Raw genomic sequence first — 18,904 nt, forward strand, 5'->3', positions numbered from 1 at the left:
TGCACATGTGCCTGTGGATGTGGGAGGCACAGTCATATGGCCTCACGGCTTGTGTGCTTGTCTCCAGATCAAGTGGTCGATGTCCACATCTGGGCTTGAGCCTGGACCACTTGATCCAGAGCCAGGCACACTGAGGCCACCGTGCCTCTCATCCTGTATAAATTATTACATTGGTATAATTAGAGACTTTTACTAATAACTTGTCAGGTGATGATGGAGAGAGATTTCAGAAACTGGGACTGGGATCTTATCGGGTCAACTCTTCAGGTAATTTTCACAACAAAAACTAGGAGACCGAGTGCATGTACATTAGCTTAAGCTTAAACTGTTACCAGCAAATAATTATTTTTTGTAATACCAAATTTGCTTAGAGAAAAAGAAGTTCACCATTGACCAAGTACTCAAAATTTAATTGCTTTATAATAAGTTTCACTTGAATTGGGCAGTCATACACCTCAGGGTTTGATTCAGAGACTCAAACATTTAATTGGTGATCCATGACCCAAGATTAGGATTGATGAACATTGTAGTTATAATCATGTGATCTGTTGAACCAGCTTGTTTTAGTGATCACAGTCTGCCACTCTGCCAATGTTGTCAGATAATTGTCTCTTAATAGTTGGCAATGAGTATGTGTCACTCTCCTTTTTTTCCCATGGTTATTTTTCAGTCTCCATCTGTTACCATGAAGAAACTAGAAGAAACATCCAACCAAAGGTAAGTTGTCAAAGTGAACCAAAAGGCCCTATAAATTGCTCTGAAGGTTGCTTTCTGTGCATTTTTATCTCACATCTGATTGGTGGCTACACAATTGGCATGTCAAAAACAAATCAAAATGTTCACGGCCCTTTGACTTTCACAGTAAAGGGCAAATAATTATAAAAAGGTCCACTCTCCATGTTTTGACTAGTTTCAAATTTTACCTTTTTGGAATAAAAAGGCAAAACAATGACCAATATTTATTTCTCTTATCATGAATCTGTTGATTGAACTATAGTAAAGATTCTGAAATTAACATAGACAGAAACTAGATAACTTGCATCACAGACAGTCTACACGTCCAGCTGTTCCACAGGCTAAAACTAGACAAAATAATACTGAAGAAAAATTAATAGTTACACCATTGATAAATTTTTAAAAGTATCTAAAACAATAACACCAAACATAGTCTTGTGCACAATGTTATCATATGATTCTTGATCAGTTTCATATGATTTATCCTTCTGATAGTTATATGAATGCATCATTCAAGTCTAAATTGAATAGAAGAAACATGCCGTGTTGTGTTTTAGAGAGGATTGTCAGGAAAGAAAATTGATGATGTGTAATGCAAATGCCGTGTTTATGTACTGCACTGTTCATTTGACCTTTTTTTTTTAGCAAATTTCGTCTTGTTTTGATCTTCATGGCTCGCTTATTGTGAGCCTCAGCCTGTAGCTTAAAGTAGTATACACTGTATCAAACAGGAAAGACTGTGTTTGACCACATTTCCAAACGCTGAAAAGAGAGTTGAAAATGTGACACGCAGCAGAGTATTTTTGATGGGCTTTGAGGTGTTTGGAAATGTGGTCAAACATTGTCTTGAGTGTTTGATATATCTTCTCAATTGAATGTAAAACTAAGGAGAAAACAGAGAAATAAAACTGTAAAAATCTAAGTATGTTTATTAAGATCACATATCCAAACACTGTCATGGTCATTATTTTCTTTATTTAAACTTGATAAATTATTAATGAGTTTGAGAAGTGATGACAAAACCTCGCAGCCTTGATAATTCTTACCATTGTACTCAACTTTATCCATACTAATTAATTTTTCAGGTTTATTCGTAACCTTCTGTACTTCTACAAGCCTAGTAGTCAGAGATTCTGCACAGTTCATATATCAGATCCTCAAGCTAGAACCTTCACAGAAGTGGGCTGCCTGCTTATAGACTTCCTTCTTGCTAGTGAAGATGTAAGATGTGTCTGTTTGATAATGATTGATAATTGCTATGATAATCGTTGAGTCAGTGGATGAGCAGGAAATGCGCTCACAAATCAGTGGGTGGATCGGTTGTTAGGTTGGTGGGTCTGTCAGTCTGTCTGTTTGTCAGGCAGGCAGTCAGTCAGTCAGCAGTCAGTCGGTCTGTCTTTCTGTCTGTTTGTCAATCAGTCAGTCAGTCAGTCTGTCTGTTTGTCAGTAAGTCAGTCTGTCTGTCTGTCAGTCAGTTAGTCAGTCAGTCTGTCAGTCAGTCTGTCTGTCTGTCTGTCTGTCTGTCAGTCAGTCAGTCAGCCTGTCTGTCTGTTTGTCAGTCGGTCAGTCGGTCAGTCAGTCAGTCAGTCAGTCAGTCAATTAATCAGTCAGTTAGCCATTCTGTCCATCCATCTGTTCATCTGTCTGTCTGTCCATCTGTCTGTCCATCGCTCCTTCCTTCTGTCTGTCCATCCATCAAGTTTTTAGCCTTACAGCTGTACTGACAATTTTTATTTTCACAAGCAGGTCTCAGAGGGATTTCTGCTTCATGACCTGGTACAAGACATTGGTGAATGTTTACAAGAGGTAACTTCAAATGATTTTATTGCTTTTTAGTGTTCATGGAGTAATGTCTTCGGTGTACATGTATATTGATTGCATATAATAGAACACATAGCCAACCACTGCAGATTGAAATTTTAAAATGACTATTAACATTTAATGGGTGAAAATGAGTAAACCTATGTGAGGTTTTCTAACAAATGGGACATAAAGAACTATAAGATTAAAGAAGTCATGTAAGCCAATTACGGTTGTTATTTTTCATCCAATTGCTGAAAAAATGGCTGAAAGGATGTCACGCAAGTTCCTTGAGCCAGTGGGTGACAAAACTCCCAGCCAATGCTAATCTCTTTCTTTGTCACGCAATCTCTACTTGGATCTGCCTGATAAACTTAAAGGGAATATCTGTAGAAAAGGTAATTCAAAACTATTGGAAAGTAATCAGGAACTGGCAATTTTTGTAAAGTGAGGCATTCCTTGTTTAGAAAATAACAGGTTTCTGCTGTATATGAAATAACCCCATTAACTGAAAGTAAATAACTGAGTTTGATTCAGTAAATTAAAATGAGGGACAGTTTTAAAGTGGTGTGCCAAGGACTACTGATTTTTTAAAAATAATTTAATTTAATTTGTGCTTTTTCTTAGGTGCTTCTTCAACATTCTAAGGTAATGGCTTTGTAAAATGTCTCCAAATGGTTAAACAGCACTTAAACTTTATGCTTAACGTAAGCACTGTTAAAAATAACTTTTAAAGCACCCACGTTTTAAGCCGCATGCAGCGGAACCTTATCTTAGAATAATGAAGGAAAGCACAAGATTTGTTTGAGATGGTAGGAGTTTGAAATAGCAAGAGTGAAATCAAATTTATACTTTTCTCTATATCACAAGGCTTTAAATGAACAACTTCTAATTTAAGACTTCTTTGGGCTGATATAGACAATGCTATGCAAACTCAATTTGCTTTGATAATTGATACCCTGGGGATCCCTTTTTGGCGACGCACCCTCCCATACAACGAGTAAGTCGGGCTTGATCTAGTTTTCTCAAACTTATTAATAATTCATCCAGTTTAAATAAAGGGAATCATGACCGTGACGGTGTTTGGATATCTTATCTTAATAAGCATAGATTTTTACGATTTTATTTCTCCGTTTTCTCCTTAGTTTTAGTTTCGGTTGAGAAATATTACGTCTACTTCTCTTTTTTCCTGTCCCATATGCATGCTGATGTTTATGATAATAGGATTCTTCTAATTTATAAGCACGGTTTTTGAAATGGTTGTTTCACTACCAATCAATGTATATTAATAAAAAAAAAAATGAAAAAAGGATATCTCTTTATCTTTAAAAAAAATATTAGAAGTAGTATTTTGCTTAAATACGCCACGTGACCAAGTAACAACCAGTGAGGGCTTGCGCATGTTCAGTTCATCTTCAAAGCTTGTAAGAAACCTTTCCTATGACAAAACTGTATTTAAGGAAACCTAGTGGAGTGTGCAAAAAGAACAATATAGGAAGTCGAGCAGGCTGCGGCGAACGTGCACATACTAGTTTCGTTTTGAAAAATTTAACGTAAATTATACTGAACTAAAAACTAAACTTGGAAAATTAATCCATGTAAATGTTTGGATTGATCTGAGACTATTCAAAATATCTTGTTGGTTTCCAAGATCTAAACACATCTGTCGACCAATGAGAGCGCGCGTAGTATTCAGTTTTTTTTTTTATAAAATGTCACAATTTACTGCTGCCATTGAAAAAACGATGATACATTTTAAACTCGGAAGCGACACGAGTGAGTGCCGAGAAAGATGTTATGTTAGTAACCCACGCTACTCAAAAGAAAATTTCCACAAGTCGTTGTATTGTATTATAACCAAGCTTGCTGGAAGAAGTAACATTGAGATATGTCTATGCTAGTAAAATGATAACTCTGTAATTAACAACAATGCTGATTGGCAGAGCACTATTCTGAAACACATGCCATCTACAAAATCACGAAATACAGTTTATACAGCACTTTTTTCTGGTAGGATGTGGTTATGTCCATGCAATTCCTGAAATTATTTCATTTTATGAACTGTTGTTGATCACGCCCTTGTCATATGATTCTTGTTTCCAGGCCCTATCTCCGAGCATCACAACTGGGGTCCTGAGTAAGAATAATGTTCTGAGTACGCTCAGTAGAGATTACTTCTTGTTTCTTGGTAAACTGGCTTACACCAAAGTCGGCTCCAAACTGCTCGAGAGGACTGGGGTTTACCAGTAGTAAGTATATTGATGTTTTAATTATTTTTATTTAACAACTGCATCGCTAAATGGAGGATGGGTGCCTGTGACATCCAGGAGCTGCCACTATTGGCAGCCAGCTCATAGATGAAGACTGATCCCATGGCTGACAAATCCTGGAACTGAGCCATGAGCCCCCATGCGGAAATGGGGACAGGCACCCGTCACATTGAATTAACAGTGGAAAGAGGGAGGGAAGGGAGGGAGAATACTTGAAGACGTGCTCCCATGCAAAACAACGCTCACTGGAAACGCTATCGCTGCGAAGGCTGCCAGCGCGTCTTAGTCCAGGGGCACATGGAATCCTGGTGCATCCAGGTATCAAAACACTCCTGACAACTACGGGAACGCAGGCGCTCTTTGTTGGTAACTCCGTTTTTTAGATTAAAATCTACAACAAACGAAGGGAAATAAAATTTGAATTGTATAAGGGAATTGGAACAAACGCTGACGGGGTTTGGTTGGTGTAGTGATGTCGGACACCCAAATGTTCTCTTGATGACTCGGAGATTTCCCCAGCATGAGGCAAAGTAAAACAGCGAACAAGGAAAATAACTTGTTCAAATGCTGGCACGTCAAACAATACGAATATTAACTAGAACGCATCTTTCAGGTTATTCCCACTCAAGAGAATAGAAAACTTACCTTACCAAATCAGGTTCATTCATATTGTAATGCCCTGGTCATTTTAAAATCCAACTGTTATTGTTGAATTTCCTGTGATCGTAGCGCTCTTCATGGTATGGTTTTTAGCTTCTGGAATCCTACTAAAATAGATGACATTTTTAAATGTACGGTTGTTCCTGCAGAGTATTTGATAATACATTCTTTGTTTCGTATTCAGCCTGCTAGAATTGTGCTCCTTACCGTCACGTGATAGCCTCCAGAAATTGATTATAGCAAGCTTGGATTACAGCCATAGTGGCATTCCCAGAATTATACTGTCTAAAATACTTACAGCTTCCAGTCCGGTAAGGAACGACTTTTTGTGTATTTACCTCACCACTATAGAAAAGACGTTTCCGTAATTCCGTTTGTAGAGTGTTAGTAGCAGATACACAGGTCAGTGGGGAAGGTTTCCACAGCTATTTTAGTTGTCTAAACTTTCACGAGGGTTTCTCCAATGGTAAAAACATTGAGAAGATGTTTTCCTTTTATTTCTGTTGTAACAGCGAACAGTTATATTCTTCTGGCTGTAGAGTTACAAAAATGTGTCTTTAGTCAGTCTCAACCTATACAGATATGATTGTTACCTTGTAGTGCAAAATATTTCACGTTGCAGTCGCTGTGGGTGTTAGCTTTTCAGAGAGCTGCGATCTGTCAATCAATCAATCAATCAATCAATCAATCGATCAATCAGTCTGTCAGTCGGTCGGTCGGTCGGTAAGTCAGTCAGTCAGTCAGTCAGTCAGTCAGTCAGTCAGTCAGTCAGTCAACAAATTTCGTAAGCCTTGCACATAGTTTCAAACACACACACACAAAAAGACGCACAAGATGTTTTGTATAATAGTTATTGTATGATTATTTTCAGGCCACACGGCTTTATGCCACGAGTCACATGCGGGTTTTGTTACGAGCACGTGTGGCGTTTTTCCACAGCTGGGGAATTGAACTTCTTGTCACACAGGTAATTTAAAGTAGCTAGAACATGAACAACATGCCCCTCCACTCCCCTCCCCCCTAACAAAGTCGAATTTGTTGTTTGTTTACGTATCAATTATGCAATGTTACCCAGCCATTCGTGTCCCGTTTTGTTTTATCATGATATTGTCCCTCTGATATTTTTGTAAATTTTAACTAGAATGAGATTTAACCCATAAAAAGTGCGATACTGGTGCGCTGTCCACTTGAGTAATAAATTTTTTTATTTGCTCTGCATATAGTACATTACAATTACAGAATACTCACATTAAAAAGCTTTCAATTTACAACACAGTACTAAAATCGACTTATAATTCGCTGCATTACATGTTTACAATTATTATCACTTACAAAGTGTTATTTTACATTACCTACTTACAGTACGCCATATTACTTACGTACAAACATTACTTACTACATACCTACTTACAAAACGTTGCATCAAATTACTAAGTTACTTACAACATGCCATATTACTTACGTATATCACTTTCAATACTTTACATTACCTCACTTACAAGGTATTATGTTTGTTTGACATAGCTTAAGTGCGTTCAATTTCTATTTTACAATTTACCAGGTTTTATATGTTGAGAACTAAGTCAATTGTAGGGTTGATGGTGCAGTCTTAGAACTGGGGTTCAACTTTTGCTTTAGTTTAACTGAGACTTCTGTGCTTTGCTTTGTTTTAACAGTTGTACGATACTGATAATCAAGTCGCTGTTGAAGCAGCTGATGTGTTAGATGAAGCTTGTGAGGATGAGGTAAGCTGGGCGCGAGCCGAGAGTCGAAAGGTAGAATATCTTGGTGATTATAAAGAAAGAAACCTAGATATTGCCGGCAGTACAAAGAATGCATGGTACCTCTCTTTCAAGGCGACTGTGAAACTCAAGAAATTATACTAGAGACAAATAAAAAATAATCAAGAAATAACGACATTTATCAACTCGAGGATGTTATCTTGATTTGCTTCCATATTCTCAGAACCAATGTTTAAGAATTGTATGGCGATCAGTAGGGAGAATATTGATGCTGAATATCTTTTTCATCAGGCTAATCTTCAGTATCTCGTGGAACTCAGTCCAGTGATTCTTCATTTAGGAGAGGCAGGCCTCCGTCTTCTTACGAGGTAGGAACCTAATCCTGTACAGGAGGGGGACCTATGTATGCCGGCAGTTATAGCTCTTTATATAGCATAAAGCCACTAAGAGTATTTTGACTGCGCTTGGATGGAAAACTGTACCATGACATGTTGCACCCCCCCCCCCCCCCCCCGCCCCCGCTCCCCAAGCCCGTTCCCAACTGCATTTCTGTGTGGTTGCCTCAGCAGCTCGCCGTAACCAATTTACAATCCTAGATGGGGAGAGGAACTGTGAGAGTAAAGTGTCTTGACCATGAACACCGCCTGCACCGCTTTATACTGAGTCCAATACATTAACTCTCGGCCACTGCGCTTTCCTTTTCTCTGAATGAAATTGTTGTTCATTTTATGTGGTGTTTAGTTGACCTTACTTTGATCCTTGGCAGCTGAATTCATCTTGAGCCGAAAGCGCGAAAAAACTTTGCCACGCACGGGAAAGATTGTAATCATAACAATTGTGGGCAAACTTGGAACCTACTTCAATCGTAGGAGAACTGTAATCAGAGCCAGACGTGGGAAAACATGTAACCAGTGTCAAACGCGGAGAAACATGTAACCAGTGTCAAACGCGGGAAAACTCGAGAATAGTGCCAAACGTGGGTTACCTGTTTTAGTCCTCACTGGATAAAAATCTCCGTGTTTTCTCTAATTGTTAATAGCACATCGGATGAGTGTTTTTTAACTAATTTGATCGCACAGCTCGGTGAATGGAATCGTACCAAAACAAACACGATTACTTTCGACTTGTAATTGAAAGCCGCCAAACGCTCTGATTGGTATCCTTTATTTTTAGATTCCTTTCAGTTGAGAGTGGGTTGAAATACCTGTCTCATCGAGGGTATCTTACAATCTTGATGAATCAGTGGAGAACGGTAAGCCTGTTTATTGGTCCAGCCCATAATATACACTGCGCAGTCGCTGTGTAGTGTGTAGTGGCGTATCAGTTGTGGTTTTGTTTGGCCTGGGCTTGTAGCAAATAACGTTGATTTACAATAGCTGTTATCGAAGTTATCAGCGGTTTGACATACAAACGAGGCGAAAGGGTCAATTTTGCTTTGTGTTGACCCGTTCGCCTTGTTTGAATGCTTTTTTAAACAAAACAATATTGGATCGCATGCTCAACTGCAATAACAGCTATTGCATTCACCTTGATTAAGCTCAAATGCGCATGCATCGAATGAATTGGCCACTCAACTTGAGTTGTTGTTGGAAGGTTGATCTTTTTGTTAATTTTGTCGTTGCCATGCACCGACAGCCATTGAAATGGCCTTTATCCAACTACTGAATCTATTCAGGCGTCAAATGCAAGTTCACACTAGAGAACTTCTCTCGACATGGACCTGGTTTGGGACTTTGTTTCGAATAGACCTTCTTGAACTGACCGAATGATACAGCTCGAGTAGTCGAGTAAGTCTAAAAGCGGAGCTTCCACAAAATACTAATAATTTGCTCGACACAATAACCTTTAAAGAAATTCATTAATAAGTATTTCACCAAACCGATTGAATTGAACAAACAAATCGAGGAAATCTCCATAAACACAATAGCTGGGCCAATAGCAGATGAGGCATCAGGTTAACCCGAGATTTTTCTAACTTCTTGAGCGTTACATTTATCTGTGTACGTCCATTTTTGTGTTCTCTTTGAAGCACTACAACATTGCGTACGTCCGTTGGGTGGAAGAATTGCTGGCGGAGTCACTGACGTCATATGTCAAACAGAAGGATGACAACACGTTTACTAGGAGAACAAATAAGAGGTGCGTTAGTGAAGGTTGTAACCTCTTTGTTTCTCTTACGTTTGAGGAACAATTTGCACTAGTTATGGAACATAATCGTGTTAGTACCGCAGGAAGCAATTTGTTTGTCTGCGGTCAAGACCGAGAAACAGATTCTTCTAGTTACGAGCTAAATATTTGTTTACTAAGTAGTAATTTAGAAAACCCGAAAAAAGTAATAATATAAAAAAACGGAACAAGGATGGTCAGAATTGGGGAAGTGTGACACGGATTACGAGTGATGCCACATGTGACATAACAGGTCCTTTCAGAATCGCTGTTACATGATATAATGATTTTCGAATTTCCAGTGATGTTTAAAGCTGTCACTGTGTAAGCTAGTTTAGTATACTTCCTGATATTTGTATGTTTGTTTGCTGCTTCTTTTGTTCTCGGTTGTTTTCTATTTCCATTTGCTGGTCTATAATTATCCCTTCCTTTACACAAACTGCAACATAATGTAGCACTTCGTAACCAGCGTAGACTAGTTGTGGTAAAGACATTGTGGGTAGCGTATAGTTTCCTCATTTGGTAAGAATCTCAGATAACTGCTACTATACATTTTAGTCACCATCTGTCTTCTCACTGGCTAAAAGCCTACAGTTAATTCTGGGAAACAGCGCAACCTACAGATTATTCTCTAATCTGCTAGCAGATTAGTGAATAATCCGATGAATGATTTCCGAGAGCAATGTCAAGTTCAGTAAGAATATGGCTTGTCGAAAATAAACCGTGTTCGGTGCGATAATGCGTTTGTCGTTATTTTCTTTAAAACGATGTATAATAAAACAATTATGAGATTCGGTTTATGTGATATCCGAAATAATCAAGATCTCGGTTAGTGTTATCAGCCGAAGCCTTCGGCTTCGGCTGATAACACTTACCTCGACCTTGATTATTCCGGATATCACAAAAGCCACATCCAATAATTGTTTATAACTATGTTTATAAGCGAACGGTTCCTATTTTTAGCGACAATTTAATTTAGCGGCTTCAGCGTTTTCAAAATCTTGTATAGAGCGTATTCACTCACGTGTCCAGCGGCCATGCAAATTTATTGGAACAAAAGAAAGTGTTTACATCTGAAAAGAGTTCAACTCCCACATGATTGGTTTGGTACACCAACATGGCCGCCGTTTCATTGTTTTGGAACACTAATATGGCTGCCATGACGTCATGTACATACGCTCCATAGTGTTTAGCAAATGTCGTTATCCTGTTTAACCTATAATTTGGAACTTTCAAAAACATCAAGGGTGAGAATGTGATGGGGAACTTTAGAATCATTGGTTTACATATTTCTACGAAGGCTTTAACTGTAGAGTTTTTTGGTCACATTGGGGGATAATTGTTTTAGTTGACATTTGTAGAGAGTTTGCCTTTATTGGAAGATTTGAAGAAGATTTAACTGCGTGGATCGGTGGACGGTTGGGAAGAAAACGCTCGGCTGTTTTAGAGAGCTAGCCGTTAGTAGAGGTTTTATTGTGCATTTCTGTAGAAGGCTTATTGTTCTTTGTGACAGGTTGGTGTTAAAAGATGCATTTCTACCGCCTCATTTGTACGGACAACTGGTTCAGAAGAAAAATGGCTTCAAGCTTCTGCAGAGATGTGTTAGTGGACAACATTTTATGTATCTTTTAATGTTTTCTTGAGCTGTAGAACGCAGCATAAAGTGTTTTCCACTCTTATGTGTTGCGCCGATTTGTAAGTTTATCTAACATGGCAGTTGTAACACTCTTTAAGAAGGCCAAGTCGGCCTGGACTGTATCAACTTTGCCCTTTTGCAAGATTGTTTAGAATTTGATTTCTTCTCGGAATATTAATACATTGTGAAGCATATAGTAGTAAAGAAATTGAAGGAAGTATTTTTCGAGTTAGGATTGTAATGTTGATGTATCTCATAGTCATAGAACTGACTATCAGTTCAATTAGAATTGTTTTCGGACAAGATGTGACAGTTTAACAATCTTGAACTTCGTTTTTTAGAATGATGTGGAACTGTTTGCACGGACACTGCAGACACTAGAACCAAAAACAAGAGAACAAGTAGTGGAACTCAAGGCAACTCTGTGGGCTTTGGTAAGTACCCCCCGGGCATCCTTACACCCGTTGTTTTCTCTCTCTCTCTACCACTCACTTTCCCTTTCACAGAACGCCCCTCCCCGGCTCTCCTCCCCCCTTGCAAGACAAATTCAAGTCACGGACACATGTTATTTTTTCAGGGACATGTCGGCTCCACAAACTGGGGTATTAACTTTCTTGTGGAGGAAGCAGTCATTCCAGAGATTGTTCGTCTGGCTGAGGAATGTGGCAATTTTGCCATTCGAGGGTATGACGTTCATAGCAACAGTTTTCTGATTAAAGAATGTTACCACATATATTAAGTACATTTATCATGTTCGGATTCCTAAGGTGTTAACTGAATAGATATTCAGAATTATTCGCACTGATGATATTTCTTTACTGTTCTAATTGCTATCGATAACAGACTGTTTTTCGCCCACCAAGTACATTTAGTTCTTATTGCGAAGTTATTTTGCCATTAGACGGCAATAAAGGACACCTGTTAGCAGGCTGACTTCGGAAGACTGAACTGAGTAACTGACGGACTGACTAACTGACTGACTGACTGAATGATGGACGGACGGACGGACAGAAGGACCAACCGACCGACCGATTGCCTAACTAACAAACCGAGCTTCACCTACTGTTGGAAACAACCTCCCTTTGGTGACGTGTCGCCTAAACTAGAACTAAAACAGGCAATTGATGGATTTGGTGAATTGATCTATTTATAGATTGACTCATAAGAATCATGTTCTTTTTGGTGCCCTTATGAAATGCTCGTTAAGATTGCAGTTGGCAATGTTATCTAACCGATCGATTAACTGGTTGATTGATTGATTGACTATGGACTGATTGAATTGATTGGTTATTTGGCTGGTTGGTTGGCTGACTGATTGATTGATAGAGTGATTGATCGGTTGATTGACTGACTGACTGACTAACTGACTGTTTGATTGATTGATTGATTGATTGATTGATTGATTGATTGATTAATTGACAGGACCTGCTATTACGTTCTTGGCTTGATCGCGAAGACTCGTGAAGGCGCAGACATCCTACGCGAGTTAGAATGGGAAAGTGTGCGTCACATGGGCGAGGATAAGTGGCCAGTGCTAGAGATCTCGGTTGAGAATAAAGAGGAAGTGATTCCCTTCAGCTACATATTAGAACCACACAGTTCCCCTGGACCGTCAATACTGACCGGTATCAGTGAGACAGAGCGCGCAGGGGGGATCTACTTAGGAGAGGAAAACAAAGCCGCAGAAGGGTCCACAGCGTATGACAAACTAAGCGGTATTTACCTTGGGGAAGACAAAGGACCTACTCGGAAAACATCGCTTGATGAAGCTAGCGAGGGTGGAATTTTGTCGCAATGGTACAAAAACGCAGAAAGACGACGAAAAATAGCAACTCGAGAGAGCGGTTTCTATGATGAGAGGAGCGGGGTATATTTAGGAGAGGAGTCGCCTTCCATTTCAACACCAACAATTGAAGACGTTCAACCCCCAACTCCAGGAGGAATCCTGGAAAAACTTTTTGCTGAAACTGGAATTGACATGGCTTACACAAACAAGGAAACTAAACTGTCTCATCGAAGAAATGCAAGCGAGGGAAATTTTACTGGCGCTGGTTTTGGTGAGAAAAATACGTCGTTTGAAATATATGACGTGAAAAGGAGGGCGGTGTCCAACGTGGACCGCATTGGGTCTCCATTAAAATCAGTTCATGAACATTCCACTGGCGATTTACGTGTTCCAAACGAGCATGGACAAAAGCCCTCGCACAAACACACTGTAAGCGCCCCTAGTGAATATGCCCTTCAACCGGATAAGCCGGTATCTGATAGAGATCCTGTGGTCAAATCAGATATTAGAAACCGCAGCGAAAGTGAAACAACGGACATGTCAATCCACGTGCGTTCCGGAAGTAACTTGAGCAGTGCAAGTGTGGACAGCGGTGATTTTTTAGAAATGTCGTATATAGCCTCGCGTAGCCGCGCCAGCAGCTCGAGTGAGACTGGGGCCTACTCCCAACAGGAAAGTCCGACAAGTCGGAGTTTATTGAGCGTTGCTTCAGATGACACTGCGAAGACACTTGACGAGAAAGAGCGAACATTAAACTATTCCGTGGAGAGCTTTCCGGAAGGGATCTCATATGAGTCTCCACCCCCTTACTTCTCGAACGAACTATTACGCCGCAGTTCAAGTCCGTTGGTAGAGGACCGCAAGCCTTTTCCAGTGGGAGAACTGCTTCAAAATGATCTCGAATCAAGAAGACGGAGCACCAGCCTGACGGAAAAGCGACGCATTGGAAGCCCCTCCCTCGGGATTATACCCGAGACCCGTAGTTCGAGTTTTAGTGGTAGTACAGACTTTTCTAAGGTCGCCAGCAAAAGTCGATCAAGCTCTGCTGATCTAATCCATGTTCCACCGATGGACAATTTGAACGAGTTACGCGGAAGCTCGAAGAGCTTAGCTGAAGTTAAAATCTTGAGTGACAAGACTATTGTGTTCCGTTCTGGCGTTGAAAAAAAACCAAGGGCTTTGAGTGTGGATAGCGCAAATGCCAGTGGGCTGAGGCGGGATAGACTTTTAGTTAACAGTAGTCAGTTAAATGGAGAGGAATCAGACGTCACTGACCTGCGCAGTAGAGGGAGTTCTTTTGAAAAAGCAGACTTAGCTCGGAAATTGGGTCTTAAATCCGGGGACTTGTCGCGTGGGAGACGCACGCGCAGTACGAGTAGCGGAAACTCGTCAGCTGACGGATCATCCCCGAGGAAGATTGTGAACAGAAATCGACTGGTCGGTTCAGTCGAGAGTTTTACTGTGGTTTCTGGCGACACTCGCCGGAATTCATCCGCGGGCACGGAAGCTGTTCCTTACACGAGTTCGAGGGATGCTTTTGGTTACACGGCGCTGAGTACGTTACGCCGACAGCGAAGCTTTAATCGTGATTTAGAGGCCAAAGTAAATGCTTTTGGTACCGCTAGAACTGGGTAGGTTAATATGTGCTAGAGAGTAATACTGGTTATGAAATCCAAAGAAATGCCAAAGGCCAATTCTTGATGGTGACTTTGTGGTAGAAAATGTGAGATGTTAACGTGAAATTTAGTTGAGTTTCACTAAAACTGCCGGGAAAACATGCTTCAGAGGCCAGTTTGAGTAGTCACTGGTGCATCAGGATAAACAACATACTCTGTAAGTTTTGCTTATGCGCCAAAAATACATAATAGAGTTCTTTAACCACGTTAGTGATTTGAGTTCTTTATCTTTCTCTGTCTCGTTCTTTTTCCTTTTCTAATTAGTTACGTAATCTCTCGCTCCATGTCTGCTGTGGATTTTTCGAGTTTAAACAAGCGTGACAGTGTGGCCAGCATTTCCAGCGCGTTTGACTTCCGGCAGTTCACTTCCGCCACCACAAATACCGGAAATGAATTCCTCGGTCTCAGTCTTCCTCTTGATCTCAGCACGCTCTTTCAGGTGAGTTAGGAAAAGTGATATTTTATGGTTGGTCTCCACCCCTCCCCCCCCCCTCCCTGATAAAAAAAAACCCTGTACCATTTAATCCAATGATTTGCCATAAACTCTTTATTCAAATTTCCTTTAAAATTTCAATCCTCGGGCTCTCTCTCTCAGTTTCTTTGCAAAGTGGTTAGCCACGGACAGTCTCTGTACAGGAAAGTGATTGTGTTGAGGTAACTATGTTTCTAGGCCTATCTATCTAGTGCATTCATTTTCCGGGTTATTTTGTTATTACGAAGGGTCAATTTCTACTTTGACGTGTTAAAAGACCATGAAAGTTCCTCACACTAAACAAAATCCCTAAACGACAACTGTTTCCATAACAACAAGCAATATTCGAAGAACTCAACTCTCAAGATTTTTAACTGTCACGTGTTAATTGTCCGCAATCTTTACCACCCCTGTTACGTAACTTTGTATATCGCAAAAGGAGAGTTGTTTCCTCTCAAAGCCTTTTTCAAGGAGATAGAGAGGAAGCTTACAGGAGAGAGAGAAAAAGAATATTGTCATTTAAAATCAACTAACAGACATGAAATAGACCTAGAGATGCTTTTTGTTTACTTAGGTCACCATAAATGAGCAAAATTAAATTAAAAAAATAACTTTTATATACCCTCAGTTCGTTCTTCGTGTCTTGCCTTGTTTGAGTGAGCTTTTACGGTCTTCAGGTTTCTTTTTTTCCACTTTTAACAACAACAACAACAACTCTATTTGTACTTATACCTAAAATTTAAGGGAACAAAAATAAGTTTAAAATAAAAACGAATACATGACTGCCCGAGATAACCTTAATGGGGTAATAAGACTAAGCAACCATCCTTGGTGATTAAAGCAATTATTTGTTTGGGTGAACTTTTTCATAGTTGTTCACCGGGCTTTGTTTGTTTGTTTGACGGATTCACTGACACACTGACTGTTGATTGATTGATTGATTGATTGATTTACTGATCAACAACAGACAGAACAGTATGAGTTTCAAGGCTCGTGGGCGGACCATTTCGTTTCCTCACCTACTCTTCTTCCGCCATTTGTCTTCAACACAAAAGATAAAGAAAAGTCTTCCAGTCACGATAAGTCACGCTGCCTCGGTTGCATGTACTCCAATTGGGCGGGGACTGGGAGAGACAGAACTAAGTCCTCAGATCAAGTGAGTGAGGGAGAGTGGAACCGATTAACTCCTGTAATGGAGGCAAAGGTATTTTTTGTTTAATTGTTCATTGCTAGGCTTCATGAACCACCCTTTGAGTAATGCACGATCACTGTAATTGGTTTTGGCTTGACAGAGCGGAAAGTGTCGAAAGTAATTAGGTAATTACGTTGGTTTAACTACGGTTTAAGATTGGCCGAGCAGATTAATTGGTAAGTAGAGCGGTTTTCAATTGAGTGTCGTAGAACCCAAACCAAACCAATTACTTACCAATTAGACTACTCAGCCAATCTCAAACCACAGTAAAACCAAAACCACATTACTTTCCACACTCAATTGAAAACCGCTGTAATTGCTTTGGTTTTGGTTTTGTGACGCTCAATTGAAAACCGTTCTATGAGTTCGTGCAAAACCACTTGCCGTTTTGTTGAATATTAAAAAAAACTGCATAGCCACGTGGACATAGCTATTTACAGATGACGTAATTTGTTTTGATTACGAGCTTCTATCTGCCGAACTTGCTTTCACTTCAAAATCGCTAAGCTAGAGTTGGCCAAAGTCTTTGGCTTTGTTATAACCAACGGTTTCTTTGTGCGAGCATAATGGTTTACGCGAGTGCGACACGCGAGGTTAGTATATCCTTGCGCGTCGAACACGCTTAAACCCACTTGTTCTCCCTTTGAAACATCTATGATGGTATATATGAACGACTTCTAGCAAGTCTACCGTAGAGACATTGGGTTTGCATCGTACGACTGGGGACATTGTGTTTCATATGTCCAGGTTAAGAGATGTTAACTCTGCACTAATGTTGTTCCAATTAATTTGACAAAGCGCACAAGATGTATAAAAAACTCACCGATCTATTTGGACTGCTCTCGTGTTTGCCTGGGTAACTGCAGTTTTGTCAAGCGCCAAAACTATGATCTAACTGCGTTTCTTTCTGTTGAAGTTTGAGCGCGCAGATGCCATTGGCAAGTGTTCTTTGGCCGAATCAGAAAGTAGGTCATCTCTTAGTTTAACCAACACACCAGTCAACAAAAGTAAACTTGATGAACACACAAAGGAAGGAAAAAGACTGATTCGTGACGAGATCCTGAGAATAGTAGCGTCTTTGAGCAGCGTGGTAGCTTCTCGGTCACATCAAGAGGAACTTGTGAAGTAAGTCTTTTGGAATCTCTACTGACCAAGCAACACGAAGCTTTTGACGTCTTTTTCCAGTACTCAGCTCTCGCGTGCTTGTCCCCTGCTTGTTACTGCGGGGATCATTTGCACCCGTAGAGTTCAAAATTCAAAGCGTAGCCTTCAAAAGTGAAACTCTTGTGTGAAGGTCCAAAAAATATCGATGTTTGTTTCATTTTATCTCTTGCTACTCTGCCATTTTCATTCAAAAGCTCATTTGTTGATGTGTTCTTGAAATTTGGTTTTATGGTCCTTGGAAGTCTTGAAAAGTCCTGAAATATTTAGATCTGGTTACAAAGTGACATTGTTGTTATGAATTATAACATGCGTTGATCTTTTTAGCGAAGAAGAAGGAAGTTGCAAATAGACTTTGTTAAGCTGCCCAAATAGAAACATAGCAAATGAAACGTCCAGGTAGACATTCTCCTTAAGACCCAGAATTTGGCCATTTTACGCTGTTGTTTTGTAGAGGACAGCGAGATGTATAACGCACGTGCAGACCTATTCTACTGCTTAGTAAACCTTTTGTCTGGACACTTTCTCGTGGTTCAAACTGCTTAAACGCCATACTGTGCCCAAAGTTCATATGTTTTGAAGTCAAACATCTCATTCTCATTTCAGGTTAAAAGAGAAATGTTCACATCTGTTCCAAGATCTTTGTCTGTACTGTGAAGTGTCAGACATCTTGGGTTTGTACACGTTCAGGATTCACATTCGAAGATTCATTCAGGGACTCTTCGCGAATGTCAACTTTGATCCGGTAAATTAGTCTCTGCTTTACCAAGTTACATTATGTAATATTTTGTTGTTTTTTTTTTTTGTAATTTGTTGGTCAAATTTTAAGAGTAAGCAGTAGTGATACGTGATACTGTTTGGATATGAGAATTTGTATATGAGAATTTTACCAATGGGCAATTTGGAAAAATGTTTTTTTTTTTCCTTCGGTCTTCTACAGATTAGCCTCATAAAGGTAGTCCAGTTCTTGGTGATTACTCTCTGTGGTGCAGTTTTACCGTGTATCAGTTAAGATGATTCCTCCCTTACTCACTGGCGTCCCTCCCATTTCTCTGTCTACTGTACTCCTTTTTTAGCTTCTTTTCATTGTGATCTTTGTCTTTTCAGATTATCGAGCAAGCAGACTTGGTCATTGGTAGAGAGCAAAGTAATTCTTTGTCTGCGTAATTGTATGCCTAGTGGTCGTGACTGGATGACAAGTCAAGATCACATGTGAAGCACGCGGCAGACATGTGACATCGTCGTAGAACGGAAGTTCAAGGTTTCGTTATGACAACTGTTGAACTGGGAGCAAGTGTGCGTGGAAAGTGTGCAAGGAAAGTAAGACTGTATAGTTGCAAATAACAGCAGAGAACAAAGAGATGTCTGGAATCTTTTGTCAATAAATTAACAGCGATTTTCTGGAATAAATACAAGATGCCAGCTGATTTCTCTGTTCATAATTGGAATCAGGGTATAACTTGTTTTGGAAAAATCTTCATCGAAGTGGTGTGTGGTACTTGAAATGTCTCCGATGAATGAAGTACAACAGATAACAAGAAAGCTTTCGATACTCCCTCTGCAAACGTTATCGTGAAGTCATGTTGCTTAGCAACACCACTGCTGAGC

At 39.9% G+C, this 18,904-nt stretch overlaps 1 protein-coding gene across 3 annotated transcripts in view; it reads left to right on the plus strand.

Moving 5' to 3' along the window:
- Positions 1-18,903, plus strand: part of LOC145467321 (rapamycin-insensitive companion of mTOR-like) — a 45,206-nt gene extending 26,303 nt beyond the window's left edge. For 2 of the 3 annotated variants that reach the window (XM_081450870.1, XM_081450871.1), the window contains exons 21-41: positions 208-267; positions 671-717; positions 1,821-1,956; positions 2,482-2,541; positions 3,163-3,183; positions 4,639-4,784; positions 5,650-5,776; positions 6,337-6,432; positions 7,142-7,210; positions 7,499-7,575; positions 8,381-8,459; positions 9,237-9,346; positions 10,887-10,974; positions 11,351-11,443; positions 11,587-11,693; positions 12,432-14,426; positions 14,736-14,910; positions 15,911-16,147; positions 17,052-17,260; positions 17,903-18,041; positions 18,404-18,903. In XM_081450870.1, the coding sequence (XP_081306996.1) occupies positions 208-267; positions 671-717; positions 1,821-1,956; positions 2,482-2,541; positions 3,163-3,183; positions 4,639-4,784; positions 5,650-5,776; positions 6,337-6,432; positions 7,142-7,210; positions 7,499-7,575; positions 8,381-8,459; positions 9,237-9,346; positions 10,887-10,974; positions 11,351-11,443; positions 11,587-11,693; positions 12,432-14,426; positions 14,736-14,910; positions 15,911-16,147; positions 17,052-17,260; positions 17,903-18,041; positions 18,404-18,463 (4,131 nt within the window). In that variant the 3' untranslated portion in view covers positions 18,464-18,903. The remainder of the gene's footprint in view (positions 1-207; positions 268-670; positions 718-1,820; positions 1,957-2,481; positions 2,542-3,162; positions 3,184-4,638; positions 4,785-5,649; positions 5,777-6,336; positions 6,433-7,141; positions 7,211-7,498; positions 7,576-8,380; positions 8,460-9,236; positions 9,347-10,886; positions 10,975-11,350; positions 11,444-11,586; positions 11,694-12,431; positions 14,427-14,735; positions 14,911-15,910; positions 16,148-17,051; positions 17,261-17,902; positions 18,042-18,403) is intronic. The other variant, XM_081450872.1, reaches the window with a different exon arrangement.
- The last annotated feature ends 1 nt before the right edge of the window (position 18,904 follows it).

This window comes from Orbicella franksi, chromosome 14, assembly GCF_964199315.1.
Source record: "Orbicella franksi chromosome 14, jaOrbFran1.1, whole genome shotgun sequence".
Taxonomy (NCBI): Eukaryota; Metazoa; Cnidaria; class Anthozoa; order Scleractinia; family Merulinidae; genus Orbicella; species Orbicella franksi.